This window comes from Polypterus senegalus, chromosome 4 (assembly GCF_016835505.1).
Source record: "Polypterus senegalus isolate Bchr_013 chromosome 4, ASM1683550v1, whole genome shotgun sequence".
Lineage (NCBI taxonomy): Eukaryota > Metazoa > Chordata > Cladistia > Polypteriformes > Polypteridae > Polypterus > Polypterus senegalus.
In genome coordinates this window covers 188,739,679-188,758,009 of record NC_053157.1, presented here as the reverse complement: position 1 = coordinate 188,758,009, position 18,331 = coordinate 188,739,679, and the positions used below count along the sequence as shown (strand labels likewise).

The following is an 18,331-nucleotide window of genomic DNA, read 5'->3' as shown; positions in this document are numbered from 1 at the left end:
TTTAGGTATTTTTATATAGTTTGTCAAAAAAGATAATGTGTTCATGAATGTGAGCACTCCCTGCCAGAGTGTTTAATGTATTACAAACATATTTTAGTATTTTTAATTGGTAGTGAAATTATAACTTAATGCCAACGGTTCTCTGCATTGAAAAAATTTTTGATATTGGCATTATTTTTATTGCACTAATTATACATGCTACTGTCATTATTATTTAACACAGGCAATATAATGTTTTTATTACAAGTTGCATTGCTAGTATTATTAACTGTTCACATCAACACCTTTTGTAGCATTAGGTGTGGACCTAAAAATGTACTGTAATGACTAGGGAGTGAGAGCGAAGGAGAAACGGAATCAGTCGCCAGATTGCTGGGTTGTGGCCTTGAAAAGTACTATTTTCTTCTTCAGCTTATACATGGCACCTGGCTCCATCTCACTTCACTCACCCAGGATCAGAAGCAACCCATGTAGCACACTTTGCCCTAGTTCCGTGACATGACTGAAGACTGTGGTCCACATATAATGCTTACCAGATGCTAAGCTTCAGAACCAATGAGTGTTATGATTTATTTTTGTATTTTCTGGTTTTGTTTTTGCACATTCCATTTTAGGGCCACTGTACAAAAAAGACCATCATAAAGTGGTTTACAAAACAAAGTATGATTTTAAACTAACAGGGTCAACAAAAAATTGCATTAACAAAAAAACAAAACAAACATTTGATAATGCATAGAGGACTACAGTAATAAAGGTCTGAGATTAGGAGTACATTTTATAATACTTTTTTTCTCTTGTTCTTTATGGTGATGGTTTGTTAGGGATTCAATAGCAGTTGCAAATAGCATTGGTGATGATGGACAGCCCTCTCTGGTTCTGTGTTATATTTTTAAATAAGTTGATCCGAGCACATCTATTGAGAACAAACCTAGGTCTGCCTCGTACACCAAATAGATATCTCCATCCAGCTATATCAAATGCTTTTTCTATATTCAGAACACTGGAAGATCTGGTCCCTTACCACTTAACTTTATTTTTCAGGTTCAAGCTGCTCAGTCAGAGGCAAAGATTGTTGCACAGTATCATGAACTCGTGGCTGTGGCCAAAGAACAGTTTCAAAAAGAACTGGACAGCATCACACCTGATGTTCATCCTAGTTGGAAGGGTCTCAGTAAGTTGTGTCTTTGGACATGAAGTTTAGAAAATTATTAAGAACAAAAAAATAAGATCAGTCTAAATGTGTGTAGTGAGGGCTACATCATGTAGCTCCAGATCTAGTGGTTTATGTTACATGAGCTCCAGTTACCTTGTGCATATTCTCCAGTAACAGATATACTAATAAACACAGCTTTTATATATAGTAATGCATATAACTTATTTCCTGAATGGATTTCTTTTATCCTCCATTCATCCAATAACTTTTGTGTGTATGCCTGGTGTGATTAAATTGTTCCTTTAATTTAAAATGTAATGTGTAGGTCATCCTTGTTGTACATTTTCAGGGGTTACTTTAAGATAATCTTCACCAGTCGAGTACATTACATTTGCAACATTAATTTTTTAAACTGAGTCCAACCTGCGGTACTTTACTTCTGTCCAGGCAGTATTTATTTAGTGTTACACCTTGCTTGTGCAATATAAAAATTGCAAGGCATTATTATTGCAGCTGTATTATATCAGTATCTGTCAGCACTACGTGACCTTCCTTGTGACTGCCAGTTTGATAATTTAAATCCTGACTCAATTTGGATAGTCGGTGGCTTTTCAGCAGGATTTATTTCTTAAGTTGTATAAGTGGGCTTGTCTGTGCAAGAGCTAATATAATAAAAAAATGAAAGAAATAAAAGGTTTGAGATTATGGATGGATACCTGGAAAGCATTTGTAAAGGCACTGGCGCTCTCAGGTAGCACAATACTGGCTTTCAGAAAACTATAAAGTTATAAAACTTTGAAAATCTGAAACTGTGGGTCTTCAGGAAGCAATGTAATTTCATTTTCCCTGCTATTCCTAGTCTTATTTGATATCAGAAAAACTGCATTTGTTAAGACAGACATCCATTCTGACTTGTAGTCACGTATTGTATTGCCGGCTTAACTTGTTCATTAAAATTCTTAATGGCTGACCCTTAAGATATGTTGGAACCTGTAGAAAGACTTCCAGTTTAAATATTGTGCTGTTTCCTAGGTTTCTTAAAATTAAGAGTGAACAGTAACAACCAAAGTGCTGTGATTTTAGTGTTGCAGCATTCTAGTAATGTCTTACATTGTGTGATACTGCATCACCCAGAAGTTTCTTTCTTATGATATTGTTTATGTATTTGAAACGTCATCGGTATTTCTTCGCCAGTTCAGTGTTTTTTGTTTTATTTACTTTAATTTAAAAGGCAATAAATAGGTTTAAACAATATTTAAACTACTCTGCTCATTTAAATGAAAGCCCTCTCAATTCCAGAATGTATGTACTGTATGTTTTTCTTTGTGCATGATCACTAACCTGTACAAAATGACAGCTTGAATTTTGGATATTTGCTAAGTGTTGTTTGTGGCTGTAGCTTGCATGTAGTCTTCCAGCCTGTTCTGTTCTTAGGTGTATCACTTAACACATTTTACAAAGACATGTTTTGTGAAAGAAAAAAAAAAAAAATCAGTTGTTCAGTTACCTGACAGAGCTGCATCAAAATGGTTTTGCTGCTTGAGCACCGGTTAATTTCTCTTGTGGGTGATAGCTCTTGGAGTTTTTGTGGTCACCCTTTGACCATGTGCATTTGCTTCTCATAACTAATAAATGTCATTACGTTTATTGACAGCGTATCCCTGTGTATGAATTTCTTCTTTTACTGAGTTGTTTCTTAGTTAAGATCTAGTTACCCTAGACTGTAATGGAAGAGCTGTTTCAGAACAAGGACAGGGCTTTTTATATAATAAAGTGACTGCTATTATTTAGTTTTAAATTATTATTATTTTAAATACCATCCTTTTTTTGACATGTTTAGAAAAGGCATCTTCAAGATTACTGCCATTCTGCAGTACTGCCTTGTCCCATACATGCCCACTTTCCCCACCATCAATCATCACAATAGTCGATTCTCCAGGTCCTATATGTGTGATGCAAAACACAGACATTTCATCTTTGGTTTGTTCTGTGGTTAGGAGTAAATGCTGGTTTGCCTTTGCTTCAAGGATCAAATAGCATATCTTTGTATGAACTGTGTTTCATTCGTTACTGGGCTGTTTTGCTACTGCATGTTTAGCTTGGTTAATATTAGCTTTGCTGTGGTGGATGGTACATTAACCTTTCTAAACCTTTCCCTTTTTTGTTGCAGAGGTGTCTGATTTAGGTGAGTTTCTCACTTTTTGTTGTGTCTTGTCTTGTTTTTCCTTGCTTTTTTTGCATGGGTATTTTAGTCTATTCATTGTGTCATTTAGTGTTTTAATTTATTCATTTATAGAAGTTAGATTAAGATTCTGAAAGAATCTGAAATTTATTCAAGCCATGAAATGTCTGGGCACCCTTGTTTAAAATGTCTTCTACTGTGATTAGTTAAGTGAGCAGAAGATGAACTGATCACCAAAAGGCATAAAGTTAAAGAAGACTCATTTCTTTGATATTTTAAGCAAGATTACATTTTCATTTACATCATTCACAGGTACAAAATACCAAAACAAAAAAAAACGAAAAGGGCTTGAAACAGAAGTTTAGGCACCCGACATGGCCAGTACTAAGTAACACCCCCTTTGATAAGTATCCCAGCCTGTAAACTCTTTTTGTAGCCAGCTAAGAGTTTTTCAGGTTTGACTTGGGGTATTTTCATCCTTTCAGTCTTGCAAAAAGTTTGTAATTCTGCAAGATTCTTGGACAATTTGCACAAACTGCCCTTTTGAGATCTATTCACAGATTTTCAGTGATGTTTAGGTCGCAGGACTGAGGGCCACGGCAAAACCATCAGCTTGCGCCTCATTAAGTATACCATTGTAGATTTTGAGGTGTGTTTCAGATCATTATCTTGTAGTAATACCAATCCTCTTTTTAAGTTCAACTTTTTTACAGATGATGTGGTGTTTGCTTCCAGAATTTGCTGCTCTTTGAGTCCATTCTTCCCTCTACCAATGACATGTTCCCTGTGCCATTTACTGCAACACAAGCCCAAAGCATGAATAATCTACCCCCATGCTTAATAGTTGGAGAGGTGTTATTTCCTTGGAATTCTGCACCCTTTTTTTTTAACCAGACATACCTTTGTACAGTGTGACCATAAAGTTCTGTTTTGAATTCATCAATCCACAGGACTTGTTTTCAAAATGCATCAGGCTTGTATAGATATTCATTTGCAAACTCCAGGCACTGAATTTTGTGGCTAAACCATAGGAAAGGTTTTCTTCTGCTGAATCTACCATGAAGGTCATGTTTGTTCAGGTGTTGTTGCACAATAGAACAGTGCACCACCACCCCAGAGTCTGCTGAATCTTCCTGAAGGTCTTTTGCTGTCAAACTGGGATGTTTGACTTTCCAGCAATTCAATGTTTAGTTCTTTCAGAAAGATTTCTTGGTTTCCAGACCTCCACTTGTCCTCCACCTTTCTTACTAACTGCTGTTTCTTAATACGAGTAAAATTACCAACTGAGGAAACGGCGAACTGAAAACGCTTTGCTATCTTCTTGTAGCCTTGTCCTGCTTTGTGAGCATCCATTTTATTTTGCAGAGTGCTAGGCTGCAGCTTAGAGGAGCTCATAGCTGCTGATTATTGGGACAATGTTCAGAGAATTTATACGGCTTTGCCATTTCCATCACCTTGGGTTTATGAACAATGACTATGAACAAGCCATAGCCACAATGAGCTGATACATCAGATATCTTGGGGTGCCCAAACATTTGCATAGTGCTCCTTTCCTTTTTTCACTGCATGCTTGTACAAAACAAAAACAATACACTAACCTTGCACAAAGTGCTGAAAAGAAATGTCATCTATAACTTTCTTTTGGTGATCAGTTCATCTTCTCCTCACTTGACAGATATTTTAAGCAAGGGTGCCCAAACCAATATAATATTTTTCATTTCATTTCTGATACAAACAAGTGAGCATGAGTAAATATGTAAGAGCTTTTATGAGTTTGTTGCACAGCTCACAATGTGCTCCTATAGTACATACAGATTGTAAGAAATCCAAATTATAAAGCCAAACGTTCTTCTTTTTTTTTTGTACAAATACACTAATTCTTTAAGTCACATAAAATGATAATTTTTTTAATGATCCCTCTACTCATTGTCAAAGACTGCTGAACCTTGCAACCTGTTTAGTAGCTGTGTAGGTGCAGGTCTAATTTTTATTATTTTTTTTTATTTCTAAAGGGTTTTTGTTCCCCATATTGTAGATGATACTATATAAATTAGGTTGTAATATGTCAAGCCACCTGTCTATGGTGGTACGTCTGATAAAAATGTTTGGTGTTTTCTTAGGTAAGGGTTGCATCTTTGACATTTTAGGAGAAAGCTGTCAACTTTATTGATTCCAAAAAAGATAGCTGCTAACCTTTAATAACAATTACAATAATTATACAAAGCTAAAACTATAATTTAAGCATTGTATGTTTTTACACAACACTGTCCTATATTTACCCCTTTATGAAATTTTTTTTATGTCTTTCAAAATTCTTAATTAACAAAATATAATGAAAGATGGTCTAATACTAGAGAACATTGAATTCTATGCACTCCATATTAGAAAAAACAATAAAGAATGTTGAATCCTAAGTACAGTTTTTTTTATATAACATTTTTTCTTTCTGCACAGTATTAAAAAAAAATACATCTTTTGTTTAAAATGATGTTTTTTTTAATAACTTTGTTATGAATTTAAGGTTTTAACACAAATTAACTTGTACTGCTTTTGCCGACACTTTGCTTACATGCTTCTGTTCCCTTTAATTTTCTGGTGGAAAAAGAATATCGTACAATTTTCGGCTTTGTTACTGGGTTTACATATCCCACGAAGTTTTAATCCTACTTTAGCACTTCAGAAAGTTGTGGTTGAGCAAAGTTAAGAAAATATATTAATATATATATATTTTTGTCTGTTTGTGACATTTGTCTAGTGATGTTGTGGAGAGAATTTCTTGACTATTTAATTTAGCACTAGAATCCCTGAAGCCTACAAATAAAATCGTAACACAGAGCCACCTTAAATTTCCTCGCACCTCCTCATCAGCACCTTTGTTTTGCAAATGCGTCAGTCAGCACTGGCGGAAGGCAGCTTGCTATTCCATCCCCCACTGAGGCAGCTGAAGTCAGAGATGAAGTTCTTAAAGCTCAAGTCTGTGTATCTGGGAATGAGGTGTCTGGAATTGTATAGGGTAAATAATATATTATTTGGAATACATACATTTCATATGTCTTACCGCGTCTACAACGATCTGTGTAAGTGTAGGATAACAGAAAATGTGAAACAAGAAATGTTGAACACATAACTAAAACAAAGTTTTTTCATTTTATATTGTACTAACGACAAAATGTTGACGTGAAGTGTATAATGTGTGAAGACTGAAGTCCAGATATTCATTAAACATTTTCACAAAAGGTATACCAAAAAAGTGTGCTTTTAATCAAGAATGTAACCGAAAAAAAAAAAGCTGGGTTAGGACACGTTGTGAATGTGTCAGCTTGGTTGGTGCAGAGGTAAGAACTGCAGTCTCATAATCATGAAGTTGGGGGTTCGATCTTGCATCCTCCCTCCTATACAGTTCTGAGTAGTGAGCTGCTATTATTATTATTACTATTATATAATAAAAACATACATTTGATTTGAGTCGGTAACATCCTGTGTAAATTTATGGTACTTGTAAACAATGTTACTTTTCCTCGAACACGGTCATTCACATCAACATGTCATTTGAATGATTTTTTTATTCAAGAATCCAAGAATAAAACTGAATAAAAAAAAATAGTTCAAATGAAATTTTGATGTGAATGGCTGTAAAAGTAACATCCACCATAGACTATGTGGTTTCTGTTTGCTCAACAAGACACCAAGAAGAAATGATTGAGCTGCATTTGTGTGTTTGCTTTTATCCCTTCATCGCTAACTTTTACAAGTACCATAAATGTAGACAGAATGTTACAGACTCGCATACAAAATGTCTGTTTTTATTATGATAATAATAGCATCTCCACTACTTAAAGCGCTAAATGCAGAGACGACACAGGATTCAAACCTGTTACCTTGAGGTTACTAAGCAGTAGCTTATCCACTGTGCCATCTGCACAGATCCGTGACGGAATAGCATTACAACTATAATAAATGTTTGAAAATGAAATGTGCAAGCACACATGTATGCAAATGTCTTTTGCTTTGTACCGACTGATAGTTGGGCTTCTGTGACATGTCAAGTGAGCAATTTCTTTTTCTTCGGTTTTATCTATACTAATAAAAGGCAAAGCCCTCACTGACTCATCACTAATTCTCCAACTTCCCGTGTAGGTAGAAGGCTGAAATTTGGCAGGCTCATTCCTTACAGCCTACTTACAAAAGTTGTGCAGGTTTCATTTAGAAATTCTACGTGTAATGGTCATTTTTCTACATATACTGTAATGGACTTCAGCTCGATACCCGTGGGAGGCGGAGTTGCGTCTGACATCATCACGACTCCCACGTAATCACGTGAAATGACTCTGAACGCAGTACGTAGAAAACAAAGAAGAGCTCCAAAGAGTGCTGAACAGAAAACGCCATTTCACAATTGAGAAGGCAGCAAAAGATTATGAAGCGAGTGATGCATACAAGCATATTTATACGTGCAGCTACTGCGGAAACAAACCACGGTGTGAACAGTAAGTTTAAATTAAGTTTATAGACACACTCCCACTGCCATTTGTCATGCCTACGACGAATGTGGTATTCGCGAGATACAAGTTTAGTGAAAAGACACGAGGTATAAACGAACGGATTATTCAAACGGATACTCAAAAACATTCATTAATTGAAGCCTACACAGAAGACGCCAAAAAACTCAACAAACAATTGACTCGAATCATAACCCCCACCCAACCTGGCACTCACTCCCTTATCACCACAATGTGTCTGAAGGTGCTGCACGCATCCTGGCCAAGTCAGGTGTCAGAATAGCACACAAACCCATGAACAATCTGCGCACGGTCCTCTTTAATGCCAAAAACAAGAAATCGACAGCAGAATTTAAAGCCAATAATAAAAGTGCTAGAGAGCTGGCTGAATCCTGGTTATCAAATGAGAACGCCATCAACAGACACTTGGACATAAATCCAGCATATACAAACTTAAGAAGAACGTATTCTTAATAAACAAGACTTTACTCCCAACAACCTCAACACACAGACCTAGCCACCCCCTCCTCCCCCTGTAAGGTATTGCTATATATTGCCTTTGATTCTTGTAAGTCTAAGCATTATCCTCTGATGAAGACCCTGGTAGGGGTTGAAAGCTCAGGAATAAAAACTACTTTGATACGTGATTCATTTTCTCCCTTTGTGGATCTCCAACTGCTATATATATATATATATATATATATATATATATATATATATATATATATATATATATATATTATATATATATATATATATTTATATATATATATATATATATATATATATATATATATATATATATATATATATATATATATATATATATATATATATATATATATATATATATATATATATATATATATATATATATATCTTCTCAAAAAAATTAAAGGAACACTTTGAAAACACATCAGATCTCAATGGGAAAAAGAAATCCTCCTGGATATCTATACTGATATAGACTGGGTAATGTGTTAGGAACGAAAGGATGCCACATCGTTTGATGAAAATGATCAACCTACAGAGCCCTGAATTCAAAGACGCCCCAAAAATCAGTGAAAAAATTATGTGGCAGGCTAGTCCATTTTGCCAAAATTAAATTGCAGCAACTCAAAATTGTACGCAGCACTTTGTATGGCCCCTGTGTTCTTGTATACATGCCTGACAACATCGGTGCATGCTTCTAATGAGATGACAGGTGGTGTTGTGGGGGATCTCCTCCCAGATCTGGACCAGGGCATCACTGAGCTCCTGGACAGTCTGAGGTGCAACCTGGTGGCATTGGATGGACCAAAACATAATGTCCCAGATATGTTCTATTGGATTTAGGTCAGGAAAGTGTGGTGGCCAGTCAATGGTATCAATTCCTTAATCCTCCAGGAACTGCCTGCATACTCTCACCACATGAGGCCAGGAATTGTCGTGCACCAGGAGCCACTGTACTAGCATAGGGTCTGACAATGGGTCCAAGGATTTCATCCTGATACCTAATGGCAGCCAAGGTGCCTTTGTCAAGCCTGTAGCGGTCTGTGTGACCCTCCATGGATATGCCTCCCCAGACAATCATTAACCCACCACCAAACTGCTCATGCTGAATGATGTTACAGGCAGCATAATGTTCTCCAAGGCTTCTCCAGACCCTTTCACTTCTGTCACATGCTCAGGTTGAACCTCATCTGTAAAAAGCACAGGGCACCAGTGGTGCATCTGCCAATTCTGGTATTCTATGGCGAATGCCAATCGAGCTGCATGCTGCTGGGCAGTGAGCTCAGGGCCCATTAGAGGACATGGGGCCCTTGGGTCACCCTCATGAAGTCTTTCTGGTTGTTTGGTCAGAGACATTCACACCAGTGGCCTGCTGGAGGTCATTTTGTAGGGCTCTGGCAGTGCTCATCCTGTTCCTCCTTGCTCAAAGGAGCAGATACTGGTCCTGCTGATGGGTTATGGACCTTCTATGGCCCTCTCCAGCTCTCCTAGAGTAACTGCTTGTCTCCTAGAATCTCCTCCATGCCCTTGAGACTGTGCAGGGAGACACAGCAAACCTTCTGGCAATGACACGTATTGATGTGCAATCCTGGAGAAGTTGGACTACCTGTGCAACCTCTGTAGGGTCCAGGTATCGCCTCATGCTACCAGTAGTGATACTGACTGTAGCCAAATACAAAACTAGTGAAGAAACAGTCAGAAAAGATGAGGAGGGAAAAATGTCAGTGGCCTCCACCTGTTAAACCATTCCTGTTTTGGGGGTCATCTCATTGTTGCCCCTCTAGTGCATCTGTTGTTAATTTCATTAACACCACAGCAGCTGAAACTGATTAACAAGCCCCTCTGCTACTTAACTGACCAGATTAATATCCCATAAGTTTCATTGACTTTATGCTATACTCTGATTAAAAAGTGTTCCTTTAATTCTTTTGAGCAGTATATATATGTGTGTATATACAGTATATATGTGTGTGTGTGTTCGTATATATATATATATATATATATATATATATATATATATATATATATATATATATATATATATATATATATATATATATATATTTATTTATTTATTTATGAGGAGTGCAGCAGGGCGATGCCTTTATCTGACTGAATGGGGGCTGGGGGGGTTCAGCAGGCTGGATTCTGCTAATCCACACATTTGCAAAACAAAAGCAGGCTAACAGTGCAGTGATAAAGAGCTATGAGCTTCTTGGAAAATTTAGTTAGGTCAGGGACAACCAAAAAAATTGCTAACTTCAGGGATTCTAGTGTTGAGTACGGTGTATTACCATAATTAAATCCACAAAGTAACAGTTCTTATGTTTTGTGCATCTCTCGATTTGCAGAATGAAGGGGGATATTAAAAGTAGTAAAAATGTGGCAGTGTGAACCAAAGGTACATTTATAATGTTCAGGACATGTGTTCAAGCTGTGGCCTAACTGCTAATAATTTTCTTATGTCCTGCAGCTGGAAAATTGAGCACTGATGACTTGAACTCTCTCATTGCTCATGCTCACCGGCGCATTGATCAGCTTATCAAACAGCTAGCAATACAAAGAGCAAGAGAACAGCAGCATGTTGAAACTGCAGTAGAACAGCAGAAACAAGAGCATAAAAATATGCTGGATATGGCTGTGTCTAAGGCCCTTGATCATTACCGTTCAGAGATTAACCTAGAGCAGGAGAAGAAGGTTAGTGCATATAGTGTTTTTTTGGCTCAAGACTGTGTTAAGTTTGCATTACATGTAGTGCTTTGAATTTTAGTCCAAGTAATTAATGTTAATTGCATCTGTCCAAAGACACACTTTCTAAAAACAAAAAAAAGTACATTTGTAAGGTGGGCACTGTTATATACAGTAGCCCTGACCTAAATTGATGTATGGGTAGAAAATGCTGAACACTAGCTGACCAGCTGAACTTGATTAAATGAGTGGTTCCCTCATGTGTCAAACTTCATTTGTTTTATTGTTGTGGATCTGCTTTTTAAGGTTAAAACTGGAATACTCTTGTTGAAAATGGATGGGTGAATCTATATTTGAAATGTATTTTTTGGGAAAAAATAGGTGATGAAAGTTATAAGGCAGGCTAAGGAGAGAAAAAAAGTTTAATAAAGATGATCCCACAGGTTGAAGAAATTCGTGAGGTGATGGAAGTAGAAATGAGGACTCAGCTCCGTAGGCAAGCTGCTGCTCACACAGATCATCTCAGAGATGTGCTTAAAGTCCAAGAGATGGAGCTGAAAGTGGAAGCAGAGCAGGTAAGTATTTTTAACGTGATAAAATGCCTAGCCTCAATTTTTCTTCTCCTTTTATTTTTCCTTCTTGCAGTGTTTTTAACTTTATTATTTGAGCAAAATTAGGACTGAGATATTTCTTCTGCTATAAAATTCATTGATAGATTTAAAATAAATGCAAATGTAAGTCCCTGTATTATGCACGTGTGTAATACTCGGCTTTATCGGAATAGCCTGAAATTAGTCAGAGCATTAGCACTGAAAACATTGAATATTAAGTGTAATGAACTTGGCCCTTGTCAAACTGCTAATAGTTTGTTCCATGTGTATAGGTTCTGGATTCGATTCAGATAGGTGATAAGAGAAACTGCTGTGTCAAGTTACAGTGTTTTTTTTTTTTTTTGTTTTTTCTTTTCGTCTTCTGGGATGGAACACTGTTACAGAGAAAACAATTTCGAGGTGGCTACAGTATAGCCATGAAGGGATCTAGTGATGTGCAGGTCCCTTCATAAACATTACTAGTTGCTTATAGAGTGCTCTGAAAACAAACTTCAGTTAATTTCACTGTAACTACCAGCCTATAATTTGATATCTGACAAGTTGATCACTCTATCCTCAATCTCTTATGATTGGCAGTCAGCAAGACCTGACATTGAGCAAACTGGACGCCGTATTTCATATCTTCCAGATTTTTTTTCCATTTAAATTTTCTTTTAATATCAGCCAGTTGCAACTGCATTATCTTGACGTTTTAGTGACACAAGTTCAACCTGTTTTTCTAAATTGAGTTGTCTGACATGCCTCTGTTGGCAGCCCTCTGTTAGTTAACTGTTTCTGACCATGGAATTGCTGTTAGCTGAACGTGGTATATTTTGTTTAAGGATCAATCTCATTGCATATTTACGCCTAAAAGCATTGACAGACATCACATGTTCCTGACACGTTTGTGTCTGTAAACCTGTTGTGCTAAATGTAGTGTTAAAAACCATTAAACCGATCAATCTTTAGTCTTGCACATTTTCCCTATGAAATATACACACACACAAGAAGTATTTGTACCAAACAAAGTGACGTTAGATTTATTCCTCATGTATTTTTGCCAAATGGATGCACTGGTTATTTCCTTCTCCTGTCTTCAATTAGTATGTATATGTGAAACCTTTGATGTTATAGCTGTAACTACAGCAAAGCAAGTCTTTCACAAAACAGGAATACCAGGCACCACTCAGGAAGCAAGGCTTAGTAATTGTTCTAGTGACCTTTATAGCCCATTTATGTTGAGCCTAAAGAAGCAACATACATATGGACTCACCACCTGCTAAGAGACTGTTGGGATACATCAGAAGGATCAGACCTGCTGCTTTTCATATTCATTTAAAACCTGTTATTGGGTTACTGATTTAGAAGACTGCATTAGGTTTCTCCTGGTTTCAGTTCATTTGTCTGCCATAAAAATCACTTTGCTGTCTTCTTCACTTACAAGCAAATGCTCAAAGGCCTTAAACAAAAGTGTATAGAATAAGAAATACTTCATGTAAAAACTAGACTTTATTCTAAGGTTCTTGTTTGTTCCTTGAGGTGCATGAATGTTACACCGTGCTTAGGACATGTTGGCCATTTCTAGGAAGATTGTCAGTCTTTTCCAAATGGACAGTATAGTTAGCTTAAAATTATAAAATCTATATAATAAAAGCCCAGCGCGGTGTCCGGGTCCACGTTCCTTTTGGCTGTATAGCCGCCCCGTAGAAAAGCCCCAGTCTGCCCCCTCTCAGAATTCCTGCTTACCCCCCTCCGTTCTTTCCCCTTTGCTTTTATTTTTCCTGCTCCTGAAAATCTTTTCAAAACAAAAGTAAAGAAATAGACAGAGCGTTACATTAACGTCTTCTCCCCTCTGCCTATTAAATAATCAATAAAATGAAATAAAAAAATCAAGAAAGAAACAGAAACCACAACCTACCCTTACAGCGTCCACCGCGCTTCTGGCGTTACAGTCAAACACGTGGTGTATGCAGGTTATGAGGTGTGACGCTAATTAACGCCCTTACTACACCAGATTATATTGTTCATATACTATTAACTATTTACAGGGATCAACTCTTTTGGGGAAGTTCATAACAAAAAAAAAATTAAATTATAAATAACATGTGCACTTGAGTATTTCGAGCCCCGCGTCTGAGTCGGATGGTTCCCCTGGTCACCAATTCGTGTGTTTCACTATGCCCACTATGCCTTTCTGTCTTCAGCTACCCATGTGCACTTGTACGGAGGAGACCTTACGGAACAATGCTGAAACGAAATGCAACTAAACCTGCTGCTGCGAGAGAGGACACATTACAGCGGGATCACGAAGCAAAAAGGCAAAGGCGTGACAGTCGCTCGCAAGAAACAGACACTCCGCATTCACACAGATTAGCTCAACGAAAGACAACTGAAACCTCTACAGAGAGAGAAGACAGATTACGCCGTGATCGTGAAAGAAAGAGACAAACGCGTGCCAATGAGACCCCCGACGAGAGGTCCTTACGATTGAGTCCTTCAACTGTGGTCATCCAACGCGCAGTGTAGCGCGCGCCAAGTTGCTAGTAAATGAATATGAGGGAGTATTGACTGTACTGGATTGTATATACAGTATAGTCCCTCATACCCAGTATTAGCAGTAAAGAGAGTCAGTCTGGGACATAGAAGTTTTTGATGGGCTTTCCGTTTTTTTCCTTTCATCTTACCAAAATATTTAAACATTTGGTCACTTTATTTAATTATCAAAGAAACCATGACTTTTACACTTTAAGATAAATCAAGCATTAAAATGAATAATTTGCACAATGCAAGCACATGAAAAATTACAATTGTTGATATGTTTGAAGCAAAAAACTGAAACTGACACCTTTTGCTAGTGTAGTTTTACAACTCCTGGTAATAGGAATTTAGAACTTCACAGCCTGTGTGCAGATGTTTTGTTTTAAAAAGAGGTGTGTGACCTCCTTCAAAATCTGCTTACCATACCTTTCATTGTAAATAAATCCTTCTTTTCTGTTTTTAGGAATTTTCACATAAACTAGCAGAATTAGAGACTCATTACAGACGCATGACTCAGGAACAACTAGACAACTTTACCCTTGACATGAATGCGGCGTATGCAAGGCTCAAAGGAATGGAGCAGGCAGTTGAAAGTAAGTGGCTTTTATGTATCAGTAATAAAATATACTTTAGTATTAAAGACTCTAAAGCACAAGTAGACAAAGATTTTAGAAATGAATGCTGTTAATACAGCGAGCAATGACTATCATTGTATGCCTTATGTTGTGGAAAGTTAAGTGTAATGTGTTAGGAGTTGCAACAGTGTGTGCAGATAAACAGCTTTACTGCGATAAATACAGTGGAACCTCGGTTCACGAACGTCTCAGAAGACGTACAAATTGGTTTATGACCAAAAAGTTTGCCAAACTTTTGCATCTGTTCACAACCACATACTCGGTATACGAACAAGCCAGTTTCCCTTTCAGTTTGTGTGCGGCGATGATTTCCGCTTGTGTTCAGTTTCTCCTTGTGCAGTGAGCGAGTGAGAAAGAGCGCCACACACACACACACACACACACATAGAGGCGTGCAAGAGAGAGAGAGCGAGAGAGAGGGCTGGACGCATAAGGTAGAGAAGGCAGTTAAAGAATGCACCTGGCTTGTTTTTGTTTTCACTTCACTTCGTAGCGTGCATTGTTGCAATGTTACTTTTCTTGGTGGTTTATTAAATTACAGATTTTTCAAATGTTCATTTTTTTCCTTGTGCTTAAAACTCATGAAAAAAAAATAGTTTTTAGCGAGCGGTTCGTAGCGCTATAGCGTGAAATCTTGCAGTGTTAGTTTTCTCTGTTGTTCAAGGTTTTCTCAGTGTTATTCAATGAATTTACATTTAGTTTACCATTACACTGTGCATTCTATGGTATAACTATATTTGTGATTAACAAAATATATTTACATACAGTTTGTACAGTCTGGAACGGATTCATTGTATTTAAATATAATCCTATGGGGGAAATTAGTTCGGTTCACGACCAAATCGGGTTACGACCAGAGTTTTGGAACTAATTATGGTTGTGAACCGAGGTTCCACTGTATAGTGTTATTGAAATGCTTGATAAAATAGCGAACATGTTTGGAGTCCACGGGTCTTGCCAAGTACAAATTTGAAAACTTTTGTGGTCATTGATTGTTTCTTTGCAAATTTATGTCTAATCAGTTTTCTGCACCCATTCAGAATGGATTGCCTTGGCCACCATTTTATGTCTTTTCATATATCAAAATTACAGTACAAACCCAAGTTTTAAAGGTAGTACTTTTAAAAAGTTGTTGATGATATCAATTAAGCTAGAAAGTAAGAATTCAAAAACATAATTCATTTTATTGGATCATATGTTGAAAAAGATGCTTCACTAGGGGTAAATATTTAGTGTGTCTGGGGGGAAAAAAAAACCAAAACATTTTGATGCTGGTATTTTGAGTTTAAATAAAGTAGTCACTTGCAGCATAAAAAAACCTTAAATTTGCTAAGTATAATATTGCTTAGTTTCTTAGTTCTTGAAATAACTCTAGTGATACACATCTGAGAAATAAAAAATACACCACGCGTCAGTTTCTCTGTGCGGACTTTGCATCATCGAGTCACTTCAGCTCATTCAGTCTGCTCTCTCCGTGTGCTGTCTACATTATCTGTGGACTAATCTTTGCAACTGTGAAATCGCCCCTCTCTCTCACCTCATATCGGTTTTCAATTCATATTTTTCTCAAGCCTACAGTTGTGAAGAGGTTATAAATTTCCCAGCAGTATTTGATATCATTTCACTTTTTATTAAATTTAAACTTTAGCCTTTCTTTACAAGTTTGTCAGAAGTCATCAAAATTCTTCTGCTTGCACGTGTACATTGTGTAAGCCGTTAGAAAAAAGAAAACTTTGAATGCAATTTTTTCACCCCCCCAAATCTAAAATTAAAATATAGTATTAACATAAAATTGGGGGCCAAATGTATGTCAGAAGCGGAGTATGAGTGGAAGGGAATAAAAGTTGGCTTTTTTTATTAATAACAAAGCAGCCTTCATTGTTCTTGGCGGTGTGAACTGATGAATGATTCCCAAGTGTAAAGGGCCTGAACATGTCTTGGTTCTGAAAGTCTGACCAGTGGGGAACTTGATTACTTGATACTTACTTGATTCTGTCGTTACAGACCATGCCGTTGCTGAGGAGAAAGCCAGGAAGGCACATCAACTGTGGCTGTCTATTGAGGCTCTTAGTTGCATCTTGAAGCTGGCATCTGGTGATAGCCCTACTGAGCCTCTTGACGGTGTGGTAGAAGCCATTAAATCCAGTTGTGCCGACAATGAATTCACCCAGACCTTAACCAGTGCCTTCCCTGAGGATTCTCTGAAGCGAGGTGTCTACAGTGAGGCTGCTTTGCGAGCACGCTTTTATAATGTTCGCAAGCTTGCCCGCCGGGTTGCCTTGATTGATGAGACACGCAACAGTCTGTATCAATATTTCTTGTCTTATTTGCAGTCTCTTCTGTTGTTTGAATCACAGCAAGTAAAACCTCCAGCACAGCTATCTTCTGGTGACCTGGATACATTTAAACTTCTATCATATGCCTCGTATTGCATTGAGCATGGAGATTTGGAGCTGGCAGCGAAATTTCTTAATCAGCTTAAAGGAGAACCCAGGAGAGTTGCTCAGGACTGGTTGAATGAAGCTCGACTTACTTTAGAAACAAAGCAGGTGATAAATATCCTTTCTGCTTACGCCAACGCAGTGGGTTTAGGCACCACCCAGGTAGAGTAACCTATAAGTTGTGAGGGGGAATCCCAGTGCTCATGGCAGCCACAGTCACAAACTCTTTTGTAAAGTGAGACTTGTACAGAGTTCTGCATATGTGGTACAACTTAACCCATAATGCAGTGTTGGCATTTGGCTACAGCCTGCATAGATGGTGGAGTAGCCTGCCATTCAGGCGACACCTTTAATGGTTATGGTGTACTCACTATGCAGGACTGTGGTCATGAGCATCAGGGACTCGTCCGAAGGCACCTTCCAGTTTGCGGTGCATTCTGTCAAAGAGTGATTCACTTATTTAACACAACAAGAAATTCAGTAAATCAAAGATTGTTCTGCTCCATGTAACGCCTCCAGCTCGGTTTTTTATGATTGAACTCTCTGATTTAAACCTGTTAACCTGTTTTCAGAATATGCCATTTTATCAGTCCCTGCAGCATATCAATAAATCTTGGGCACAGTTGCTAATTTACTTAGTTAAATCACTTTAATTCACGGTACCTTCCAAAAAATGATTTGGTTTAAATCGGTAAAACTTCAATGGAAAAATTAAATGTGTTCCAAGGAATTAATTTTGTTTTATCCATCTCTCCTTTGACGTGCAAAAGCTACTCTAGCCAGGAATCGCGCTTGAGGTTATGGCACTTGGAGTAACTTACCATGAAACAGATCCTTAGTGCATTTGCTTCTTGTTTGAACGTGAGAACTCAAAAGACAACCTGTACTGATAGAATGTTTTTCAGTTGCAATATATATTCCTCCTCCCCCCCCCTAACATTAATAAAAAATGTATTATAAATTCATCCAAACAGTGCCATGCAAAAAGTATAGTAGAAGTACCATCACTATCATCATTTTTGTACTCATTTTCCTGAGAAGGTCACAACAGAAAACCACCGGGCATGGCAGACTAAACCTTTCTATTCCCAACGTTCTCCAGTCCTTCTCAAG

The 18,331-nt window shown here is 37.5% G+C and overlaps 1 protein-coding gene across 2 annotated transcripts in view; it reads left to right on the top strand.

Moving 5' to 3' along the window:
* Positions 1-18,183, top strand: part of immt (inner membrane protein, mitochondrial (mitofilin)) — a 57,242-nt gene extending 39,059 nt beyond the window's left edge. The window contains exons 10-15 of one of the 2 annotated variants that reach the window (XM_039751788.1): positions 1,042-1,171; positions 3,324-3,338; positions 10,800-11,023; positions 11,458-11,589; positions 14,606-14,735; positions 16,782-18,183. In XM_039751788.1, coding sequence (XP_039607722.1) covers positions 1,042-1,171; positions 3,324-3,338; positions 10,800-11,023; positions 11,458-11,589; positions 14,606-14,735; positions 16,782-17,389 — 1,239 coding nt within the window. In that variant the 3' untranslated portion in view covers positions 17,390-18,183. The remainder of the gene's footprint in view (positions 1-1,041; positions 1,172-3,323; positions 3,339-10,799; positions 11,024-11,457; positions 11,590-14,605; positions 14,736-16,781) is intronic. The other variant, XM_039751789.1, reaches the window with a different exon arrangement.
* Positions 18,184-18,331: the final 148 nt, after the last annotated feature.